The following is a 22,547-nucleotide window of genomic DNA, read 5'->3' as shown; positions in this document are numbered from 1 at the left end:
GACTCCTAAACAACCTCCACATTTCTGTCATGCATTTCCCGGAGAACATCTGCTCCCAATTAAGGCACCCCAGTTCCTGCCTATTGGCATTGTAATTCCCCCTCCCCCAATTAAATACTTTCCCATACCGTCTACTCCTGTCCCTCTCCACCAGTATAGTAAAGGTCAGGGAGTTGTGATCACGGTCACCAAAATGTTTTCCTGCCGAGAGATCTGATACCTGGCATGGTTTATCATCAAGCACAAAATCCAATATGGCCTCCCCTTTAGTTGGCCTATCTATATGTTGCATCAGGAACGCTTCCTGGATACACCTGACAAAAACTGCTCCATCCAACTATTTGAACAAAGTAGGTTGCAATCAATATTAGGAAAGTTAAAGATTAGAGTGGTGCTGGAAAAGCACAGCAGGTCAGGCAGCATCCAAGGAGCAGGAAAATCGTGCTTCAGGCAAAAGCCCTTCATCAGGAATAGAGGCAGGGTGCCTGCAGAGTGGAGAGATAAATGAGTGGGGGATGGGGGTGAGGAGAAAGTAGCATAGAGTACAATAGGAGAATGGGGGTGGGGATGGAGGTGAAAGGTCAGAGAGGAGGGTGGGGGAAGGTAGCAAAGAGTACAATGGGTGTATGGGGGTGGGGACGAAGGTGATAAGTCAGAGAGGAGGGTGGAGTGTATAGGTGGAAAGGAAGATAGGCACGTAGGACAGGTCATGAGGGCGGTACTGAGCTGGAAGGTTGGAGCTAGGGTAAGGTGGGGGGGGAAAATGAGGAAACTGTTGAAGTCCACATTTATGCCCTGGGGTTGAAGGGTTCCTCCAGGCGTCTGGTGGTGAGGGAGCAGCGGTGAAGGAGGCCCAGGACCTCCATGTCCTCGGCAGAGTGGGAGGGGGAGTTGAAATGTTGGGCCACGGGGCGGTGTGGTTGATTGGTGCGGGTGTCTCTGAGATGTTCCCTAAAGCGCTCTGCTAGGAGGCGTCCAATCTCCCCAATGTAGAGGAGACCGCATCGGGAGCAACGGATACAATAAATGATATCGGTGGATGTGCAGGTAAAACTTTGATGGATGTGGAAGGCTCCTTTGGGGCCGTGGATGGAAGTGAGGGAGGAGGAGTAGGCGCAGGTTTTGCAATTCCTGCAGTGGCAGGGGAGGATGCCAGAAAGGGAGGGTGAGTTGTTGGGGGGCGTGGACCTGACCAGGTAGTCACGGAGGGAACGGCCTTTGCGGAAAGCGGAAATGGGTAGGGAGGGAAATACGTCCCTGGTGGTGGGGTCTTTTTGGAGGTGGCGGAAATGTCGGCGGATGATTTGGTTTATGTGAAGGCTGGTCGGGTGGAAGGTGAGCACCAGGGGCGTTCTGTCCTTGTTACGGTTGGAGGGGTGGGGTCTGAGGGCGGAGGTCGGGATGTGGACGAGATGCATTGGAGGGCATCTTTAACCATGTGGGAAGGGAAATTGCGGTCTCTAAAGGAGGAGGCCATTTGGTGTGTTCTGTGATGGAACTGGTCCTCCTGGGAGCAGGTACGGTGGAGGCGGAGGAATTGGGAATATGGGGTGGCATTTTTGCAAGAGGTAGGGTGGGAAGAGGTGTAATCCAGGTAGCTGTGGGTGTCGGTGGGTTTGTAAAAAATGTCAGTGTCAAGTCGGTTGTCATTAATGGAGATGGAGAGGTCCAGGAAGGGGAGGGAGGTGTCAGAGATGATCCAGATGAATTTAAGGTCAGGGTGGAATGTGTTGGTGAAGTTGATGAATTGCTCAACCTCCTTGCGGGAGCATGAGGTGGCGCCATTGCAGTCATCAATGTAGCGGAGGAAGAGGTGGGGACTGGTGCCGGTGTAACTATGGAAGATGGACAGTTCTACGTATCCAACAAAGAGACAGGCATAGCTGGGGTCCATACGGGTGCCCATGGCTATTCCTTTGGTCTGGAGGAAGTGGGAGGATTCGAAGGAGAAATTGTTAAGGGTGAGGACCAGTTCAGCCAAATGAATGAGAATGTCAGTGGAAGGGTACTCTTGGGGACGTCGGGAGAGGAAGAAACGGAGAGCTTGGAGGCCCTGGTCATGGTGGATGGAGGTGTAGAGGGATTGGATATTTATAGTGAAGATGAGGCGTTGGGTGCTAGGGAAGCGGAAGTCTTGTAGGAGGTGGAGGGCGTGGGTGGTGTCTCGAACTTATGTGGGGAGTTCCTGGACTAGGGGGGATAGGACAGTGTCAAGGTAGGTGGAGATGAGTTCGGTGGGTCAAGAGTATGCTGCTGACAATGGGTCGGCCAGGGTGGTCAGGCTTGTGGATCTTGGGAAGGAGGTAGAATCGGGTGGTGCGGGGTTCCCAGACTATGAGGTTGGAAGCTGTGGGTGGGAGATTTCCTGGGTGACGAGGTTCTGTACGGTCTAGGAGATGACGGTTCGGTGATGGGGGCTGGGATCATGGTCGAGGGGGCAGTAGGCGGAGGTGTCTTCAAGTTGGCGTCTGGCTTCAGTGGTGTAGAGGTCAGTACGCCAAACTACCACTGCACCCCCTTTATCTGCTGGTTTGATGGTGAGGTCGGGATTGGAGCAGAGGGAGTGGAGGGCTGCACGTTGTGAGGGTGAGAAGTTGGAGTGCGGGAGGGGGGTAGACAGGTTGAGGCGGTTAATGTCCCAGCGGCAATTGGAAATGAAGAGATTGAGGGCAGGTAATAGGCCAGCACAGGGTATCCAGGTGGATGGAGTGTGTTGGAGGCAGTCAAAGGGCTCCTCGGAAGGTGGGCGACAGTTTTTACCTTCGGAAAGTTAAAGTCAACCATGACAACAACTCTGTTACTTCTGCACCTTTCCAAAATCTGCCTCGCAATCTGCTCCTCTGTATCTCTGTTGCTACTGGTGGGCCTGTAGAAAATTCCCAATAAAGTGACTGCTCCTTTCCTGTTTTGGACTTCCACCCATACTGACTCAGTGGACAAACCCTCCTTGACGATCTCCCTTCCTGCAGCTGTAATACTATCCTTGATTAGCAATGCCACTCCTCCACCACTTTTAACTCCTCCTATTCCTTTTGAAACATCTAACCACGGAACATCCAACAACCATTCCTGCCCCTGTGATATCCAAGTCTCCATAATGGCCACAATGTTGTAGTTTCAAGTGCTGATCCATGCTCTGAGCTGGTCAGCCTTATTCCTGATACTTCTTGCATTAAAATAGATACACCAACCCATCACACTGACTGCACCTTTACCCTATCAGGTGCCTATCCCTCCTCACAGACTCTGTGTGTGCTATATCTGGCTGTTCACTACCTGCTCCATCCTCAGATCCATAGCTCAGGTTCCCACCCCTCTGCCAATATAGCTTAAACCCTCCTGAAGAGCTCTAACAAACCTCCTGCCCAGGATATTGGTGCCCCTCCAGTTCAGGTGCTACCTGTCCTCCTTGTACAGGTCCCACCTTCCCCAGGTGGATCATTGGGATACCTTCTATCTGAAGCCCTCCTCCCACACCAGCTCTGCAGCCATGTGTTCAGCTGCACTTGCTCTCTGTTCCTAGCCTCACCAGCACATGGCACTGCTAACAATCCAGAGATTACTACTTTGCTTGTCCTGCCTTCTAGTTTCCAATCTAACTGCCTGTACTCTCTTTTCAGGTCCTCCTCCCTTTCTTCACCTATGTCATTGGTACCGATGTGTACCACAACTTCTGGTTGCTCTCCCTCCCCCTTAAGAATCCTGTAGACTTGATCCAAGATATTCCTGACCCTGGCACCTGGGAGGCAACATACCATCAGCCAACAGAATCTCCTGTCTGTTCCTCTAACCATTGAATCTCCCATCACTATCACTGTCCTTTTCTCCCCCCTTCTCTTCTGAGCCACAGAGCCAGAGAGCCAGGATCAGTGCCAGAAACCTGGCTTTCCCCTGGTAGGTCCCCACTGCCCACACCCCCCCAACAACAGTATCCAAAACAGTATACTTTTTATTAAAGAGAATGACCACAGGGGGTCCCTGCACTGTCTGCCTATTACCCTTTCCCTCTCCTGACAGTCACCCACCTTTAAAATGTAACCTAGTGTGACTACCTCCCTATAACTCCTCTCTATCACCCCCCTCAGTGTCCTGAATAATCTCAAGTTCATCCACATTGAGCTCCAGTTCCCTAACCCAGTCTGTGTGCACTTCTTGCAGGCAAAGTCAGCAGAGGCACCAGTGATGACGCTTACCTCCCACATCCTGCAAGAGGACCATGCAACTGCCCTAGCCTCCATACACTCTGTTCTAAAATGCCAAGAGAGATTGAATAAATGAAAAGCCTTACCTTACCAACCCTCCACACATGGTCTTTTTTTTTGTTAGAGGAGGATGACAGGTAGGAGACACTACACGTGTAGTATCTCGGATTTAGCCACAGCCCGAATATGTCACTTCACATACCCAGCAATCCCAGTGTCTGCATCTATTCCTGTTGTGCCTGCACTCCGCCTATTCATGAGGTAAGCATTTAAGAGATAAATTTACCTTCCCAAGTCCTCACTCTCACTGCTCCTGCTGCAAATGGAGGCTGCTGATTCCATGAGAAAAGTGTGCAAGAGGAAAACTTGAGCAAGAATCTAGAACCAGAGGCCACAGAATCTCTACAGTGCAGATTCAATGAGCCAACTGACCTCTGAAGTGCATCCCTCCACTCCACCATCCTATCCCCATAACTCTGTATTCACCAGAACTAACACACCTAGCCTACACAACCCTAGCCAACTATGGGGCAATTTACCACCGCGAATCCACCTTACTTGCAGATCTTGGACTGTGGGAAGAAACCAGAGCAACCAGAAGAAACTCTACAGACACAGGGAGAATGTGACAGCCAACCAAGGTTGGAATCAAATCAGAGTCCCTGGTACTGTGAAGCAACAGTCTAGCTGCACAGTGATCATGCCGCCCCGTAGTTGGGCAATTCATAGCTGGGACTAACCCATAGTTGGGTCGTAGTTGTCCATTTAAGACAGAGATGAAGGTACATTTTTTCTCTGAGGGTTGACTGCCATCTTCAAAAGGGCAACGGATGCAGAATTTTAAAATATTTTTAAGGCATGTAGATAAGGTTCTTGATTACTACAGGAAATGAAAACTTATCTGAGCTATTCAGGAATGTAGAATTGAGGTTAAAATCAGATTAGCCACAACCTCATTGAATGGCAGAACAATTGCGAAGGGTAGAGTGCCTATTCTTGTTCCTTGTTCATAAAATGCAATTTGAAAACAGAGTTGGGGGCTTTGGCACAACAAAACAATTTCAAGGTCTAGACTCGAGATGCGCAAACTGCTCTAGTGTTGAGGGATTTATCAATAATATCATCATTCTCATTCTACTATAATAATATCAACATATGTAAGATTGTTATGATCAAACTTTGTTTTGTCCCTTTGTAACTGTTGTTAACATTAATACATCATACTTTGTTAGTTATATAGACTGCAATACATATCATACCCACTAAGAAGTAGAGAGCAACAGCAGGTCCAAATACATACACCCAGAATTTTTCATTCAATCTATAAAGGACAGGTATATTCTTATATAAAATATCAAAATCTCTAAAACAATCAGAAAATAAAAACAAATTGCAATGATAATTTCAGGTCTTTATATTATATATGTTCATTGTTGGAGACTGATGTTGAACAAATGGGGTTCAAAATAAGCATGCTGAGCAACACTAAATGTTGAAAAAAAAATTACCATTATGTTGGGTTTCACCGAGAGGTTCAAGTTTTGGAAGTCTGTTAACTTTGGGAGTACCCCAGCCGACTAAAGGAAAATAGACAAAATCACTATTAAACACTGAAGTCTGGTTTGAAAAGAATCTTGCTACAATGTTGATGTTAAAGACCAACAAAGTGGGAGAAAAAAAGCTTTCAAAAAGGTAAAATATCCAGATAAGTTGAAATGATCTAAAAACAATTGCAGTCAACATAATGCTCCAGAAAATATGATATAAGGAGAATAGAAGAAAACATTAATTAGATGACATCAACATTTTTCTTCCCCTCAAATGTAACGTTTGGCACCAATAAAAGTATTCTTTAATTCCTTTGTTGTGCTGGAAACTGCAGAATTTAATATTGGTTATTCCTACTACACAGATGTTAGAATGGCAGATGGGCTAACTACATGAAACTTTATAATTGTTAATAATTAATTATGATGATTAGAATTGAACAGAATAGGTTTATGTGAGGTTGGTAAGGGCATCCAAAACCTAGTCCAAAAGTCACCAGACCTCCAATAGAGTCATAGAGTCATAGAGATGTACAGCATGGAAATTAGATCTGCACATAGGGAATTAGTCTGCCTATTTTAATCCAGCACCAAAATCTAATTTTGCTATCTGATAGATATATCTAGGACATACAGGGAGGCAAAAGACAACAATGACCATCCACATAGTATTTTTAATTAACGGAGTTACTTGAACTTGGAAGTTCTTGGATATTTTATCAATTAACAAGAAGTGATAAATAACATTTGCACAGCTGACTTGAAACTTTCACTGAAGTGTATCTTGCACTCCAGGACACTAGAGCACTAGCTGAAATGCAACGTTCGGTTCGGATGAAATAGAGTTTAATAGCAATGCTGTAAAATAGTTTTAGAAACCTCAGACATGATATCTATATCTTGACAGAGATATCTATTTGAATGTGCTTTAGTTTCTCTAATTTATTTTCTTTGGCTCAGAGGGATCTGCACTCCAATTGGAAATCTTTGCATAATGTTTGTTCAACACAGCTATCATGAACATTGGTATAATCACTACTATGACTATCCTGGCATTAAACAGTTTCCATGAAAGAGAATTGATGCAACCAACTAAATATTTTAATAGTACAGATAGAGACAAATGCACAGTAACATTAAAGAAAAGCTTTTTGACAAACAGACAGTGTTCACTTGACTGATACTACCATTTAGATACTTACATATGAGATGGGGTGACAGGGAATGGATTGGAGGAGTGCAAGGTTAGATTCTTAACTAGAATCTAACCCTTTCTCCCCCCAACTCAGTATCTGATCATCTACATTGCATAAATTTAAAGATTAACTCTGAAGATTAACTTCAGTTGTAAAGCCTATGCAGGTGGCACTAAAATATAGTTTCTTATTTATGACATAACATGTGTGACAAAATCAGATACATAGCTTGTATTTTAAGGGTGAATTTTACAACTGACAAGCTTCTTGCTTATGTTGACCAAGACTTACATGTTTTTCCTGCAATAGAAATACATTAGATGTAATTAATTTACCCACAGGGTTCAGCATACAAGGAAAACTAATTTCTGTTCTGTGTTCTTACTAAGATGCATCAAGTACTAACAGTAATAGGTGCCTAGAATGGAAGTTAAGTGAATTCCTAATTTGTATGGAAATTATATTTCATACTCTGCCGCTATTTTACAACAATGATACAATTTTTCCCAAAGTTTCTAACTAGAATTTTTACAGACCAATTAAAGTATCTAAGTTAAAGCCTTGTATGTGTAATGATGGAGGTCATGGAAGACAGAGTGGAGAGTGTGTTGCTGGAAAAACACAGCAGGTCAGGCAGCACCTGAGGAGCAGGAGAATCGACGTTTCAGGCCGGAGCCCTGATGAAAGCTTCTTGAACCGTTGTCGTCCATCTGCTGTGGGTTGACCCATAATGCCATTCAGGAGAGAATTGCAGGATTTTGACCAAGAGACAGTGAATGAACACTAATATATTTCCAAGTCACAATGGTGAATAGTTTGATGGGGGAACTGAAGGTGGTGATGTTCCCGTATATCTGCTGCCCTTGTCCTTCTAGGGAGAAGTGGCCATGAGTTTGGAAGGTTGCCATTAGATCGACTTTTTATTTCAGATTTTTTTTATTGAATTGGGACAAATAAAATCAGTTGCCAACATATATTTGCATATGCATTTTTGGGAACAGATCATTAAACAGACAATAGAAGTAAATATCTTGATTGATTTTTTTCCCCTCCCTAGCCAGGGATATATAATGGCAATGTTAGCAACTGCCCTTCAACCTTACTATTCTCAACAAACCTGGGATTTTCCTGCTTTTACTGTCCAACATAATGCATTTTCTATTGTATACAGCTCTAACCTGGATTATTGCTTCCTGGTTGAAACAAAAAGTAAAACTGTATTTGTAAACTCTATTCTAAGAGGACAGGCAAAATTATTATAACCTGTGACCAAACTTGTTACTCTCTTCTTTTAATTTTTTTTTTCTGAATCTCAATTTTTCATTATTTATGACTCCTTCATTTCAAGAATAATTATTCTACTTTTCATAGAATTGCTACAATCTGGAGACAGGCCATTTGGCTCAACAAGTCCACATCGACCCTCCAAAGAGTAGCCCACCTATATTTATTCCCTACCCTATTACTCTACATTCACCCCTAACTAATGCACCTAACCTACAGATCCCTGACATCCTTGGTTTCCGAATATAACAGGTTCTCCTTCTTAGTGTATGCCAAAAGAAATCCTACTCACCAGGTGGCGGTGGTGGGCTTGAATTTTCAGAGTCATCATCTGTACTGAATGGTTCGACCTTATTCTTTCTCTTTATAGGAATCTTTTTAATTTTTCTCTTCGTAGACTCTGTTTAAAATATATAGCTTTCAATATACAATAATGTACAAACATCATCTCTTGAGTGTAAAAAACACGATGCAAAGTTAATTTAACAGAATTCTTATATGGTATTGCTTGCTTCATATTCTTTAAGAAATTTCATTTGTATAATTACCAGAGTCTATCATTTTCTGGTTGCACTCAATTTCCTCTTGTTGCTCAGTTAACACACGGGCGACTGGTTTCACTCTCTCAAACATCTGATTGCCGTTGCCAGATTCCATTTGCATCTTAGATGATTTTGACTTTTCTGAAGAACTTATTAGAATCTCTCCACTAGGTTTTGATTTGTTTTTCTCTTTCAGTTTTCTGATTTTCTCTTCATTCTAACAAAGAAAAATATTATTTTCCAAAATGTTTCAAGCTTCCAGCTGTCTCCTTTGACATCACACCATGTGCCAGTTGAGGAGTTTATAAATTTGTCCCTGAAATACCTCAGCCTCTGCCATCCCTCTCGCTTTACCTAATCACCGTCTAATTAAGTACTGACCTTAAACATGCCATTTAGCAACTTTTTTGTGTCTCTTCTTGTGACACTATAATGACCTTATTGTATTGTGCCACAAAATGTTGCCTAACCAGTTGAACAGAATTACCAGGAAGGTGCTACATTAAACTGGGTTACACATTTTTACCAACTTTGTTGACCTAATCTGTTGAGTAGAACTGTTCTTTATTTTCAATTTAGATTTTTCATTAAACATGCCACCTGGTTATTTTCTTCTTTTAAAATACTCTATTACACTAAGCTCAGAATGCCAGTTAACTACACATACCTACAGACTGCAGTCCACTTCTAAAGACAGAAAGCCCTATGTTTTATACTGCTTTAAGTCAAATAATTCTGAAATATATAAATGTCAGACAGTTCATAAATATTTTACATATATCTCTCACAAAGCTCCTAACTCTTCAGGGAATTCTGTAATGCATATAAACAAACTAGATATTCATGGGCTGTTCATTCTAGGCACTCGGACTGAAAAGGAGAATCAATGTCAAATGGAAAACTATACATTATAATGCTGACATTTATGAAAAGATGGATGCTATGTCGATTAATTTAAGAGCTCGTTTACTTGCCATAACTCAACTGATTTGTTTTATGTATAATATTCTGTTACAAAATTTCTCAGTCTCAAGTGCTAGTCTATGAAAATGAAATAGTCTCAGTGCATTATATTCATGTAGAAAGAAACAACAGATGTTTTGATTTTTCAATCAATAATAATCCTGCTAATTTATATTATTAATATCATAACCAATCAGCAACTATTCTAGTAAATTCTAGTAATTTATTTTTGTCTATAATTTTATACTCCATTTCAATTTTATATGTGTATATTTTTTCGCATTTTGTTGTAATACTAAGTCATGCTAAGACAAGTACATATAACTCTAACATGTATATTTTTAAACGAGACTTTCCCTTCAAAAATAAACTTTCAGCTAGCTACCTAAACCCATCCAGCATTGTTTGAGTCAAGAACTGGGCATCAATATAGCTTTCACTAAGAACAAAGATGATTGGATTTTGATATACGGCCTACACTAAAAGCTGCAAATTAAGGACTACTATTGGATTTCTGGAAATCTATACACTTTATGCACATGTATTTTTATTCACTCACAGGATGTAGGGGTCCATAGTGAGGTCAGTATTTATTACCAACCCAAATGCCTTTATGAAGATAGTGTTGAATTGCCAGCTCTGCACATACAGTGCTGTTAAGGAGGGAGTGAATTCTTGAAACAGCAGCAAAGTAACCCTGAACATCTTCCAAATAAGGATGGTGTGTGGCTTGGAGAGAAATTTCCAGGTGACTGTGTTCTCATGTCTGCAACCTTTGGCCTTTTAGGTGGTAGAGATTGCAGCTTTGCAAGGTGCTGTTGAATGAGCTTTAGTAAGTTACTGCAGTGCATATTTAGATGGCATACAATATTGCCAATGTGCTGTACTGGTGGAAGGCGTTAATACTTGTGTTGGAGTATCATCCAAGTAGATTGCTTTGTGTTAAATGTCTCTAAGACTCACGAGTGTTGTTAAATCTGTGGTTATCTAGATAAGTGATGAATATTCCATCACACTCCTAACTTGTGCCTTGGTCACGTGGACTTGTTTTGAGGAGTGAGACAGTGATATTCTCACCACAGAAATCCCAGCTTCTGATTTGCTTTTGTAATGTCAGTATTTATTTGGCTTCTCCACTTAAGTTTCTGGTCAAGATGTTGAGGGTAAGGGATTCAGTGATAATCACAACATTGACTATCAAGGGTTAAAGTGATGGTTTGTTTCTCTTTTGTTGATGAGGATCATTGTCTGGTATTTGTATGATATGAATGTTACTTATTACATAACAGTACATACCATCCTATTATTGTCTAGTGAACATTCCTAGTTCTGAGGTAATGTTGGAGGGAAAGTAATTGATGAAACAGCAGAGAACAATTATTGATCTCCAATAACCACAACTACCCTCTTTTGTGTTGGGTATGATTTCCATCAGTGAAAACTTTCTTTCCACCAACTTCAGTTTTGCTAGGGTTCCTTGCTACCGCATTTAGTCAAAAATTGTCTTAGTGTCAACTGCAATTACTCTCACCTCACTTCAATAACAATGTATAAACACAAAGATAGAAACATTGTTTAAAATGATTAAAATGTAATGTGATTAAATTTGAATCCTGGTCAAGGATTCAATCTTAAAATTCAACATTTAAACAAAAAAAAATGTCTTTCTGGCAATGTGTTTTAATACCTACCACAGAAATGACCTTAGATATAGGTTGAAAAGGGTTTACTTTTGGGTCAGGTTCATCATCCTCATCCTGGTTTAGAGGGCTCCCCTCTTCCTTTTCTTTTTGTTCTCTACAAAGACATAAATGCTTTTTGAAAATTTAGTATTTCCCTGTGAATTGTCTTTAGTCTTTGTTCAATCTCACCTATCGAAAGAACTTCTCAAAATTAATTCTTCAGTGTGCACATCATTAACAATGCTGATATTTAGTGTCCATTTTTAGTTGCCTTGGATAGTTTTAAATAGGAGTGGCTTGCACTTTAAAGGATGATCAAAAGTTAATGGGGTTGGACTGACATACAAACTCAAGGACTGTAGATTTCCTTGTCAAAAGAACAACAAGGAACCAATTGAGTACTTATGATATTCTAACAGGAGGCAATGGTCTAGTGGTATTGTCACTGGATTGTTGGTTCAGCGCCAAGTAATGTTCCGGGGATCCGGGTTCAAGTCCTGCCACAGGAGATGGTGGAATCTGAACTCCATAAAAGTCTGGAACCAAGAGTTCAATGATGTCCATAAATCCACTGTAGGTTGTCATGAAATATTCATCTGATTCACTAGTATCCTTTACGGAAGGAAACTACCATCCTCATCCCTGGTCTGGCCTACAAACGACTCTAGATCCACAGCAATGGATCTTAACTGCCAGATAGGCAATAGGTAGCGCAAGCAACACCCTCAATAATAAAAAAAGAACTTCATGATCACTTTTTTGAATTAATGATATAAGCTATTGAATTCTCAACCTGTCATCGTGGAACATGAGGTGAAAGTGGGTACTGCAGATACTGGAGGTTAGAGTCAAGAGTATGGTGCTAGAAAAGCACAGCAGGTCAGCCAGCATCTGAGGAGCAGAAAAATCGACATTTCAGGCAAAAGCCCTTCATCAGGACTTCATGAAGGAATATGAATACTCATTCTTTGGATTTGTAGACTTCTGCTTTACAAACACAGTTACCTCGCTTTTTACTACAGTCAGCTTTCTGAACATGGAAGTATTATGATATGGAATTATGTCCAGTACAAATTTGAAGAGGGACTCACATATCCTTCCTTTTCCACTGAATATGCAAAAATATTAATCTGGAGAGCAGATGAGACTTAATGTATGCAGATGAGCTCTTGATAAGTAGCTCAATGCCAAGACTAATAAGGTAAATTGAAGGCGCATGTAAAGATGTCTAAATACATCAATATAGCACTTGCATGTGAGCCAAGATAATGTGTTCATATCACAGGAGTGGTACTTGAATTCACAATCGCCTCAGAAAAAATTGTTACCACTGAGTTGAAATGCATTTAAAAATAACATATATCCTGCTATACAAACAAGGAAGAACATTATAGCCCCTCTCACTTAAATCTTCTGAACCACTTTTACAATAATTCTAATCATTCAAAAATTATGTTATCCTTATTTTTAACATTATGCTTTTTGAGACAAGGTCACTGCTTTAATTGAAATTACTGAAGTAACTCAGCAGGAGAGAAAGCAGAGTTGGCATGACCACGATCCTTCTATAGAACCAGGTCATGAGGCTCCAAATTTTAACTCTTTCTCACCACAGATGTTATCTGCTGTCTTTCTCCAGCAATTTCTGTTTGTGTTTCAGATTTCCAGCATCCCAAGTTCATTGTTTTATTTTAATCTCTTCCTATTATTAAAGTATACCATTTCATTATATGAAAACAACTGGAGAACTGTCTACAATATGAATTAATTAAAATCTTTCTGAAGGATTGAAAAAGGTCTCCTGCCACCGCACTGGGGGAAGAAGCCAGTGCTGTTGACATCATTGATTATTCATGGAATCAGAAGGCAGTTCCTACTTCATGAGCATGCGTGGTCCCATCGATGGTCAACACCTCTGCAAAGGTCATGCCACACATTCATTTGACAGTCCAGTTGCTGCCCAGCTCCAAACCCTGCTCCACTTGCTACTCCTGTTGCCCTTCCAATCGGCACTCTGAAGTCCATTCAGCTGGCTATATGTTACCGTGCTCATGGATCTGATTGCCACCCCACTCAGCAATTCCATTGTAACTTTGGAAAAGGATGGCCTAATTAGGGACAATCAGCATGGCTTTATACAGGGCAGGACATGTCTTACTAACTTGACTGAATTTTTTGAGGAGGTGACAAACGTGATCGATGCAGGTGCAGCAGTGAATGTTGTCTACATGGATTTATTAAGGTTTTTGACAGGGTCCCTCATAGTAGGCTCATCAGGAAGATTAAAATGTATGTGATCCATAGTAACTTGGCTGTGTGAATTCGGAATTGGCTTGCCCATAAAGGCAGAGAGTAGTGGTAGAAGTGTATTTTTTCTGGTTGGAGGCCTGTGATTAGTGGTGTTCCACAGGGATCCATATTGGGCCCTCTGCTATATGTGATCCATTTTTAATAACTTAGATGAAAATATAGATGAGTGGGTTAGTAAGTTTGCAGGTGATACAAAGACTAGTGGAGTTGTGGATAGTGTAGAAGGTTGTCAGAGGATACAGCGGGATATACATCAGTTGCAGATATGGGCAGAGACATGGAAGATGGAGTTTAATCCAGTTGTGAGGTGCTGCACTTTGGGAGGTCAAATGTTAAGGAAAAGTATACAGTTAATGGCAGGAACTGAACAGAATTGATGTACAGAAGGATCTTGGAGTTCAAGTCCATAGCTTGGACTAGGGGCAGACATTACAGCTGTATGGGCTGCAAGTGTGACTCTGCAGTTATACTAGCAGGCACTGCCTGAAAAAAGTCAGGGTCTGTCATAATATTAAAAATCAAATATTATTTAAATGAATTGAACAACTAACTTTTAAATGTGCTTTTACCTTTCCTCTCGTATTCTACGGACTCTTTCTGCCCGATCTTGTTTGTCTTTCTCTTCTTGTGCCTTCTGTTCCATTGTGTCTTTTTGCACCCTTTCTTGTAGATTATCATAATCTTTTGCTATGGTGTTCAAAAGCCAACCAAGGCCTTTCCTAATGGCTTTGTCCAATTTTTTTCCATACCCCAAAGTTGCAGAACATGGCTCCTATTGGTATAAATTGAACATTATGTTTAACAGGGAATGTTTACCAAACTTTAAAGAAAAGACGCGTGCAGGGTCAATCCCTGGTTTATGTTTATTTGGTTGAAATTAGTACATGCTATAATGGAATTGTAGAAACTGTGTCCCCATGATATTTTGTGGGTGAAATTGCATGCCTCTGTTAATATCACCATTAAAATTAGATAGGAGTAGCCCTTATTATAGGTTATTTCACTTTTCTTAAAAAAAAGCACAGGCACAATGAGCTGGATGTTCATCTTCCATGCTTCGAGTTTCTCTGATTCTATGATTTCATTTTTAGTTAACATTAATAAAAGTCTTGAGAAGCAGGAGCTTAACAGTAGCAATGGGTTGAGTTAGGAAATAACTCTACTTTTAGAGGTTGGTAGTAATTGTGGGAGATCTGTTAACTTTGACTGCTGTAACTCCTCCAGATATGGAGTACGATCCTGAGCATTGGTATCACTAGAATTCGAATCTTTTGGGGCAGTGTCAGAGTTCAGCCATGGAAGGAATAGAGAATACCAGGAAAAAGGTAGAAATAGAAAAGATGCCAAAATCTGGAACATTGAGCAGAATTCTAGAATTGTAAAGCATAATATTGTTTTGGTAGGATGTACTTACAGGAGTTGGGGGATCATGTTGCGGCTGTACAGGACATTGGTTAGGCCACTTTTGGAATACGTGGGCAATTTTGGTCTCCTTCCTATCGGAAAGATGTTGTGAAACTTGAAAGGGTTCAGAAAAGATTTACAAGGATGTTGCCAAGGTTAGAGGATTTGAGCTATAGGGAGAGGCTGAACAGACTGGGGCTGTTTTCCCTGGAGCGTCAGAGGCTGAGGGGTGGCCTTATAGAAGTTTATAAAATCATGAGGGGTATGGATAGGATAAATAGACAAAGTTCTTTCCCTGGGGTGGGGGAGTCCAGAACTAGAGGGAATTGGTTTAGGGTGAGAGGGGAAAGATATCAAAGAGACCTAAGGGGGAACTTTTTCACTCAGAGATCGATACACGTATGGAAGGAGTTGCCAGACGAAGTGGTGGAGACGAGTACAATTGCAACATTTAAAAGGCATTTGGATGGGTATATGAATAGAAAGGATTTGGAGGTATATGGGCTGGGTGCTGGCAGGTGGGACCAGATTGGGTTGGGATATCTGGTCGGCGTGGATGAGTTGGACCGAAGGGTCTGTTTCTATGCTGTACATCTCTATGACTCTATTTAATGGTTAAATCAAAGCAAAACTACATTAAGAGTTGGGATTATGGGTTCAAAATTAAATGATCTGGTTAAAAGCTCAATTAACTTTAATATTATTACAATAAAACATGCAAACAAGCATAACATAACTAAAATGTTGTTTCAAAACAACTAATTCAATAAGCATTTTAAAAATTGCTCATTGTGAAACAGATGTGCCATGGTAATGCTACATTGGTGAACAGTGTCATTACATTAGAAAGGGAATTAATGATAAGAACAATTACATGCTTATTTTACAAGATTGCTTAATTTAGAAACTAACAATCAAATCAACAAATTCAAAACCGCATGACAGTTTCAGTTTTAGAAATTGGTTACTTCTGAGAATTGTCTGCAGATTCATGCCTGGAAATTGAAATGCTTGCAATTTACAATGCGGTCATGGTACATTAATATAAAAGCTTTTATTCAAAACAGGTCATGAAGTTTAAAGTAAAAAAAAGTATTGGCACAATGTATTTTGGTACTAAGAATGTGGAGTCAACATTGACACTAACCAATAAGACTAAGTAAAGCAGCAGTGATACTTAAAGGGTTTTAATGGGAGGTCAATTTTCTACAGCTGGGACTCAAGTTTATAAAGGTGTAAAATACAAAACAGGCAATGTTAAGCCTATACAAACCATTTACTAAACCATAGTAAAGATATTCTATCAAGTATGGGACACATTATTTTAGATAAAGATAAAACCATAGACAGGGCACAGAAAAGATTCATTCAGAAATTATGAATGGGAAAGAAATGAAACAAACGGAGTCTTTTTTTAAAATCACAGCAAAGACACTGATTATATGAAGGTGAAATTCAAGTACTTACAATTTGACATAAACATTTATTTTCATTGACCAGCTTTTCCAATGAAAGGTACTCTATAATATCAGCCTCTGCTAATGCTCCATCACAATCTTGTTTATTTGCCAATCTGAAATGAACAATTGATTATATTTCAGTTTAATTGATATGCTACAATGTAACTGTGTTAATTGCATATTTGGTACTCGTAGGCTGAGAGTTTCCAGTTCATCAATTTTGAAAGATTTCAAAGTAAAATTTTAATGAAAGCATTGAAGGACAATTCAATGGATGAATACAATTATTGCGATATGTTGTTAATTTTTATCTATTTGCTTTATTTTTAAATCAGACATTCCAGTTAGTGGAAAAAATGGGGGATGAGAAACTTGTTTTAAAGCATCAAGCGAGTTTATTAGGATAAAGTAACATAATTCTACTTGTTGATGCCAGGCTACAACACCAGTGTGACAGGAACCGGTTTACATAGAGCTTTTCCAATGGGAATTTCAGCAGTGGAATTCATAATGGAGAAAAGTGATCTAAATTGTGAAAAATATGCAACAGTAGTATATAGCTATGTAGATAACAAACCTCCAGGAACCAGAAATAAATGGCTATATGGATGTAAAATTGCAGTACGTAATGGGACCAAATTTATTTATTTTGTCTACAGGTGAAGAACCAATTATTTATTTAATTAACTCTGTTTTGATTCATAAGCTCACCATTAGCAATTCTCCAGCATAATGTAAAGAAGTTAATCTTTCAATGAAATCTGAAATTCACTGTTATAAAGTATTCTCAGTTACATTAAGGAACCATTTCAATTTCCAATTCAATTGACCCTGTATGTTTAATGTGCTAAACAGATAAGAATAGGCAGTTTTAAGCTGTGAGCTGAAATCAATGAAGACATTATCAGACCACTTGAATTGTCAATCTTATAAACAAGCAGAACACTGCCATATCATCAATTACTTTGGACAAATATCAAAAGGTGAAAGTGTAACTAATTCACTGCATCACCTATTTTAGAATAGTTAACCAAAGTGATTTGAACTGTTCTTTGTAATCGCCTCTTCTTCGCTCTCCTTTAACACTTTGACACTGGCCATTTATACACTTCTTCCTCCTCACCTTTAATTGTCTGAATCAGACTCTGGAATTCTTTCTCAAAGATTCTCTTGACCTTCATAAACTATTAAGAATCTTTTTTTTTTAACTTTTAGTCCTTCCTGAGGTACTTTATTTTCTCTTGAATGGTGGGAGTGTGCTTAGGATAACTGTTATATTAAAAGATGCCACTATATATAAATATAATTTTGTTGCGACTGACTAGAAACACTAGAATTGCACATCAGAAGAAGCAATGAAAAAGCTTGAAAATGAAGTTTGGCATGATCATACAGAGATAGAATGGATTGTTAAGAGCATATAATGATCTTGTCAGCTATTTGTCGAATATTCTGCAGTTCTAATTTCCAAGAAACAAGAGGCAGCGCAATGAAGTTACACAAGGTTAATGGATCATATACTGTTTGTCAAGAAGATTGGATTAGAACATAGAACATAGAACAATACAGCACAGAACAGGCCCTTTGGCCCACGATATTGTGCCGAACATTTGTTCTAGCTTAAGCACTTATCCATGTACCTATCCAATTGCCGCTTAAAGGTCACCAAAGATTCTGACTCTGCCACTCCCACAGGCAACACATTCCATGCCCCCACCACTCTCTGGGTAAAGAACCTACCCCTGACATCCCCCCTATACCTTCCACCCTTCACCTTAAATTTATGTCCCCTTGTAACACTCTGTTGTACCCGGGGAAAGTCTCTGACTGTCTACTCTATCTATTCCCCTGATCATTTATAAACCTCTATCAAGTCACCCCTCACCCTCCACCGTTCCAATGAGAAAAGGCCTAGCATTCTCAACCTATCCTCGTACGACCTATTCTCCATTCCAGGCAACATCCTGGTAAATCCCCTCTGCACCCTCTCCAAAGCTTCCACATCTTTCCTAAAATGAGGCGACCAGAACTGCACACAGTACTCCAAATGTGGCCTTACCAAGGTCCTATACAGCTGCAACATCACCTCACGACTTTTGAATTCAATCCCTCTGCTAATGTATGCTAATACATCATAGGCCTTCTTACAAGCTCTATCTACCTGAGTGGCAACTTTCAAAGATCTATGAACATAGACCCCAAGATCCCTCTGCTCCTCCACCTTACTAAGAACCCTACCGTTAACCCTGTATTCCGCATTCTTATTTGTCCTTCCAAAATGGACAACCTCACACTTGACAGGGTTGAACTCCATCTGCCACTCCTCAGCCCAGCTCTGCATCATATCGAAGTCCCTTTGCAGCCGACAACAGCCCTCCTTACTATCCACAACTCCACCGATCTTCGTATCGTCTGCAAATTTACTGACCCACCCTTCGACTCCCTCTTCCAAGTCATTAATAAAAATTACAAACAGCAGAGGACTCAGAATTGATCCCTGCAGAACTCCACTTGTAACTGGGCTTTAGGCTGAATATTTACCATCTACCACCATTCTGACTTCGACAGGTTAGCCAGTTCTCTATCCAACTGGCCAAACTTCCCACTATCCCATGCCTCCTGACTTTCCGCATAAGCCTACCATGGGGAACCTTATCAAATGCCTTACTAAAATCCATGTACACTACATCCACTGCTCTACCCTTATCCACATGATTGGTCACTTCCTCAAAGAATTCAATAAGACTTGTAAGGCAAGACCTACCCCTTACAAATCCGTGCTTGCTGTCCCTAATCAAGCAGTGTCTTTCCAGATACTCATAAATCCTATCCCTCAGTACCCTTTCCATTACTTTGCCTACCACCGAAGTAAGACTAACTGGCCTGTAATTCCCGGGGTTATCCCTATTCCCTTTTTTGAACAGGGGCACAACATTCGCCACTCTCTAGTCCCCTGGCACCACCCCCATTGACAGTGAAGACGAAAAGATCATTGCCAACGGTTCTGCAATTTCCTCTCTTGCTTCCCACATAATCCTAGGATATATCCCATCAGGCCCGGGGGAACTTGTCTATCCTCAAGTTTTTTTTCAAAATGTCCAACACATCTTCCTTCTTAACAAGCATCTCCTCTAGCTTACCAGTCCATTTCATACTCTCCTCTTCAACAATACGGTCCCTCTCATTTGTAAATACTGAAGAAAAGTACTCATTCAGGACCTCCCCTATCTCTTCCGACTCAATACACAGTCTCCCATTACTGTCCTTGATCGGACCTACCCTCGTTCTCGTCATTTTCATGTTTCTCACAAAAGCATAAAAGGCCTTGGGGTTATCCTTGATCCTACCCGCCAAAGATTTTTCACGCCTTCTCTTAGCTCTCCTAATCCCTTTCTTCAGCTCCCTCCTGGCTATCCTGTATCCCTCCAATGCTCTGTCTGAACCTTGTTTCCTCAACCTTATGTAAGCCTCCTTCCTTTTCCTTACAAGACATTCAACCTCCCTCATCAACCAGAGTTCCCTCACACGACCATCTCTTTCCTGCCTGACAGGTACATACATATCAAGGACACGTCGTATCTGTTCCTTAAAAAAGTTCCATATTTCAACGACATCCTTCCCTGACAGCCTATGCTCCCAATTTATGCTCCTCAGATCCTGTCTTGCAACATCGTATTTACCTTTCCCCCAGTTGTAAAACCTGCCCTGTTGCATGCACCTATCTCTCTCCATAACCAAGGTGAAAGTCACAGAATTGTGGTCACCATCACTAAAATGCTCACCCACTAACAAGCCCATCACTTGTCCCGGTTCATTACCAAATACCAAATCCAATATGGCCTCCCCTCTGGTCGGACAATCTACATACTGAGTTAGAAAAGCTTCCTGGACACACTGAACAAACTGACTTGACCATTTTATCTTGAAATTTAAATATCTGAGACATGGATTTTATAGAGATGTATAAGTTTGTTAAGAAGATTAAAAAACATTATTACTTTAAAATAAACTAAGATCAAGAACATTTCAAGATGATTAAAAGTAATTTGCTGATACACATACAGAATCACTGGACATATCAAAACATCTTTCAGCATTCAAGAAAGAAAATGAGAGTTAGCATTGCAATGAACATTCATCATACATGGAAAAGGTTAGACATGCAATAACTTTTAAGAAAGTACAAAAAAAGTGAAAGACAAACATGGAGAGAAAATAACAAAAGGGAAGCTGTGTGTTATGAAGGATAACAGGAGAGACAATGTACTATAAGGACGATGGTGTACGCAAAAGGGGATAAAACTGGGACAAGAAATAAAGAGATAGGTCTGGAGGATAGAGGATAAACCATCCTGATGTATCACACATCAGTTCAGTGGTGAATTGTGGTGAATTCTATTTATTAGAGTGTATTTTCCACTGTTGGTTACACCTCTCATGCCTATAAAGGATGTCATGCTGTTCCACAGCCTGCTCCAGCAGAGATGATATGTTACTTTCACTGCTACTAAATGGCAACCGCAAGTTTATTTACCAGCATTTGCTATTCAAAACAAAGACACATGGGAGTACTTAATATCTGTGACAGAAGCCAATGTTGAGTCCAAAAGGCTGGTAAGTTGCCCAAACGAAAATCTTGCATGGCTACTGCATAAATGAAAAGTATCCTAAAAACTCTGATGGCAAAAGTATGCTCCATACAAATAAAACAAATGCCAAATTAATCACCTCAGGCAGAAGTCAAGATGATAATGGAATACTTTCCACCTGTATGAGTGCAGCTCTTTCAGCTAAAGAAACTCAAAACAATAAGAGAAAGCAGCCCCTTTGATCAGCCCTTTAAACATTCTCTCTCTCTACCACAGCATATTTTGGCAGTAGTGCACACTATCTAAAAGTCAGACTGCAACAATTCAGGAAGGCTCTTTCGACAGCACCTTCCAAACCTGCAATCTCGACCACCTAGAAAGAGAACAGCAGCTGCCTACAAGTTCCTACAAATCCGCTCCAAGCTACACACACAATCTTGTCTTAGAATTATATTGTGTGCCTTTAATTTGGCTGCATCAAAATTGCAGAACTTCCTCTCAGACATTTCTTGGTACGGGCATCTACACATATAAATTACAGCAGTTCAAGACGACAGCTCATTGTTCCGTTCACAAGGACAGTTGGGGATGGGCAATAAATGTTCACCTAATCAGCAATGTTCACAGTGTATGAACGAATATCAAAACATTTCTGTTCTGGCAAAGTTGACCAGAAATGAACTATAAGGACAGGTTCAAATGTTAGAAATCTTGCAAAAACTAACTTGTCTCATGACATCCCAAAGCCTGTCCATCATCCACAAGACACAAGTCAGGAGTGTGATAGAATACTTTGCTCTTGCCTAGATGAGTGTAAATTCAACAACACTTAAGAGGCTTGATATCATCCAAGACAAAGCAGCTCGCCTGTTTAGCAACACATCCACAATGATATCCTCCATTGATGTCAAGCAGCAGCAGTGTGTACCTGGTCTATGAAATGCACAACTGAAATTCACGAAGGCAACACCTTCCAGACAACAGCCACTACAATTGAGAAAGACAAGGATTGCAGGTATATGCAAACACCACCACCTGCACATTTCTTTCCGAGCCACTGGGCATCCTGACTTGGAAATGGATTGCCGATCCTTCAATGTCACTTACTCAAAATCCTGGAACTTCATCCCTAATAGCACTGAGAGTATACCATCTGTAATATTTGCACTGGTTCACAAAGGAGGTTCACCACTATCTTCCCAAGAGCAGCCTACAAGCCATGTCCCCTCAATGTCATTTTCTTACGAAAAAAAACGATTTCATGCAGGTTATCCTTCATAACTCCCTTGCTGAAAAAAGGCTGCAGATGTGGAAAAGGAGAGCAAGTAGAAACTCTTTGAAAATAAACTTAAAAGCTTAATTGTCATG

General features: G+C 40.5%; 1 protein-coding gene across 6 annotated transcripts in view; it reads right to left on the bottom strand.

The window, feature by feature from the left end:
• arl13b (ADP-ribosylation factor-like 13b) overlaps nt 1-22,547 on the bottom strand; it is a 107,041-nt gene that overhangs the window by 12,838 nt on the left and 71,656 nt on the right. For 5 of the 6 annotated variants that reach the window (XM_072585067.1, XM_072585069.1, XM_072585068.1 and 2 more), the window contains exons 5-10: nt 16,598-16,703; nt 14,296-14,498; nt 11,426-11,531; nt 8,778-8,988; nt 8,522-8,629; nt 5,711-5,779 (exon numbers count right to left, since the gene is read on the bottom strand). In XM_072585067.1, the coding sequence (XP_072441168.1) occupies nt 5,711-5,779; nt 8,522-8,629; nt 8,778-8,988; nt 11,426-11,531; nt 14,296-14,498; nt 16,598-16,703 (803 nt within the window). The remainder of the gene's footprint in view (nt 1-5,710; nt 5,780-8,521; nt 8,630-8,777; nt 8,989-11,425; nt 11,532-14,295; nt 14,499-16,597; nt 16,704-22,547) is intronic. The other variant, XM_072585072.1, reaches the window with a different exon arrangement.

The sequence above is a fragment of the Chiloscyllium punctatum genome, chromosome 15 (assembly GCF_047496795.1).
Source record: "Chiloscyllium punctatum isolate Juve2018m chromosome 15, sChiPun1.3, whole genome shotgun sequence".
In the NCBI taxonomy this organism is placed as follows: Eukaryota; Metazoa; Chordata; class Chondrichthyes; order Orectolobiformes; family Hemiscylliidae; genus Chiloscyllium; species Chiloscyllium punctatum.
This window is presented reverse-complemented; position numbering and strand designations above follow the sequence as displayed.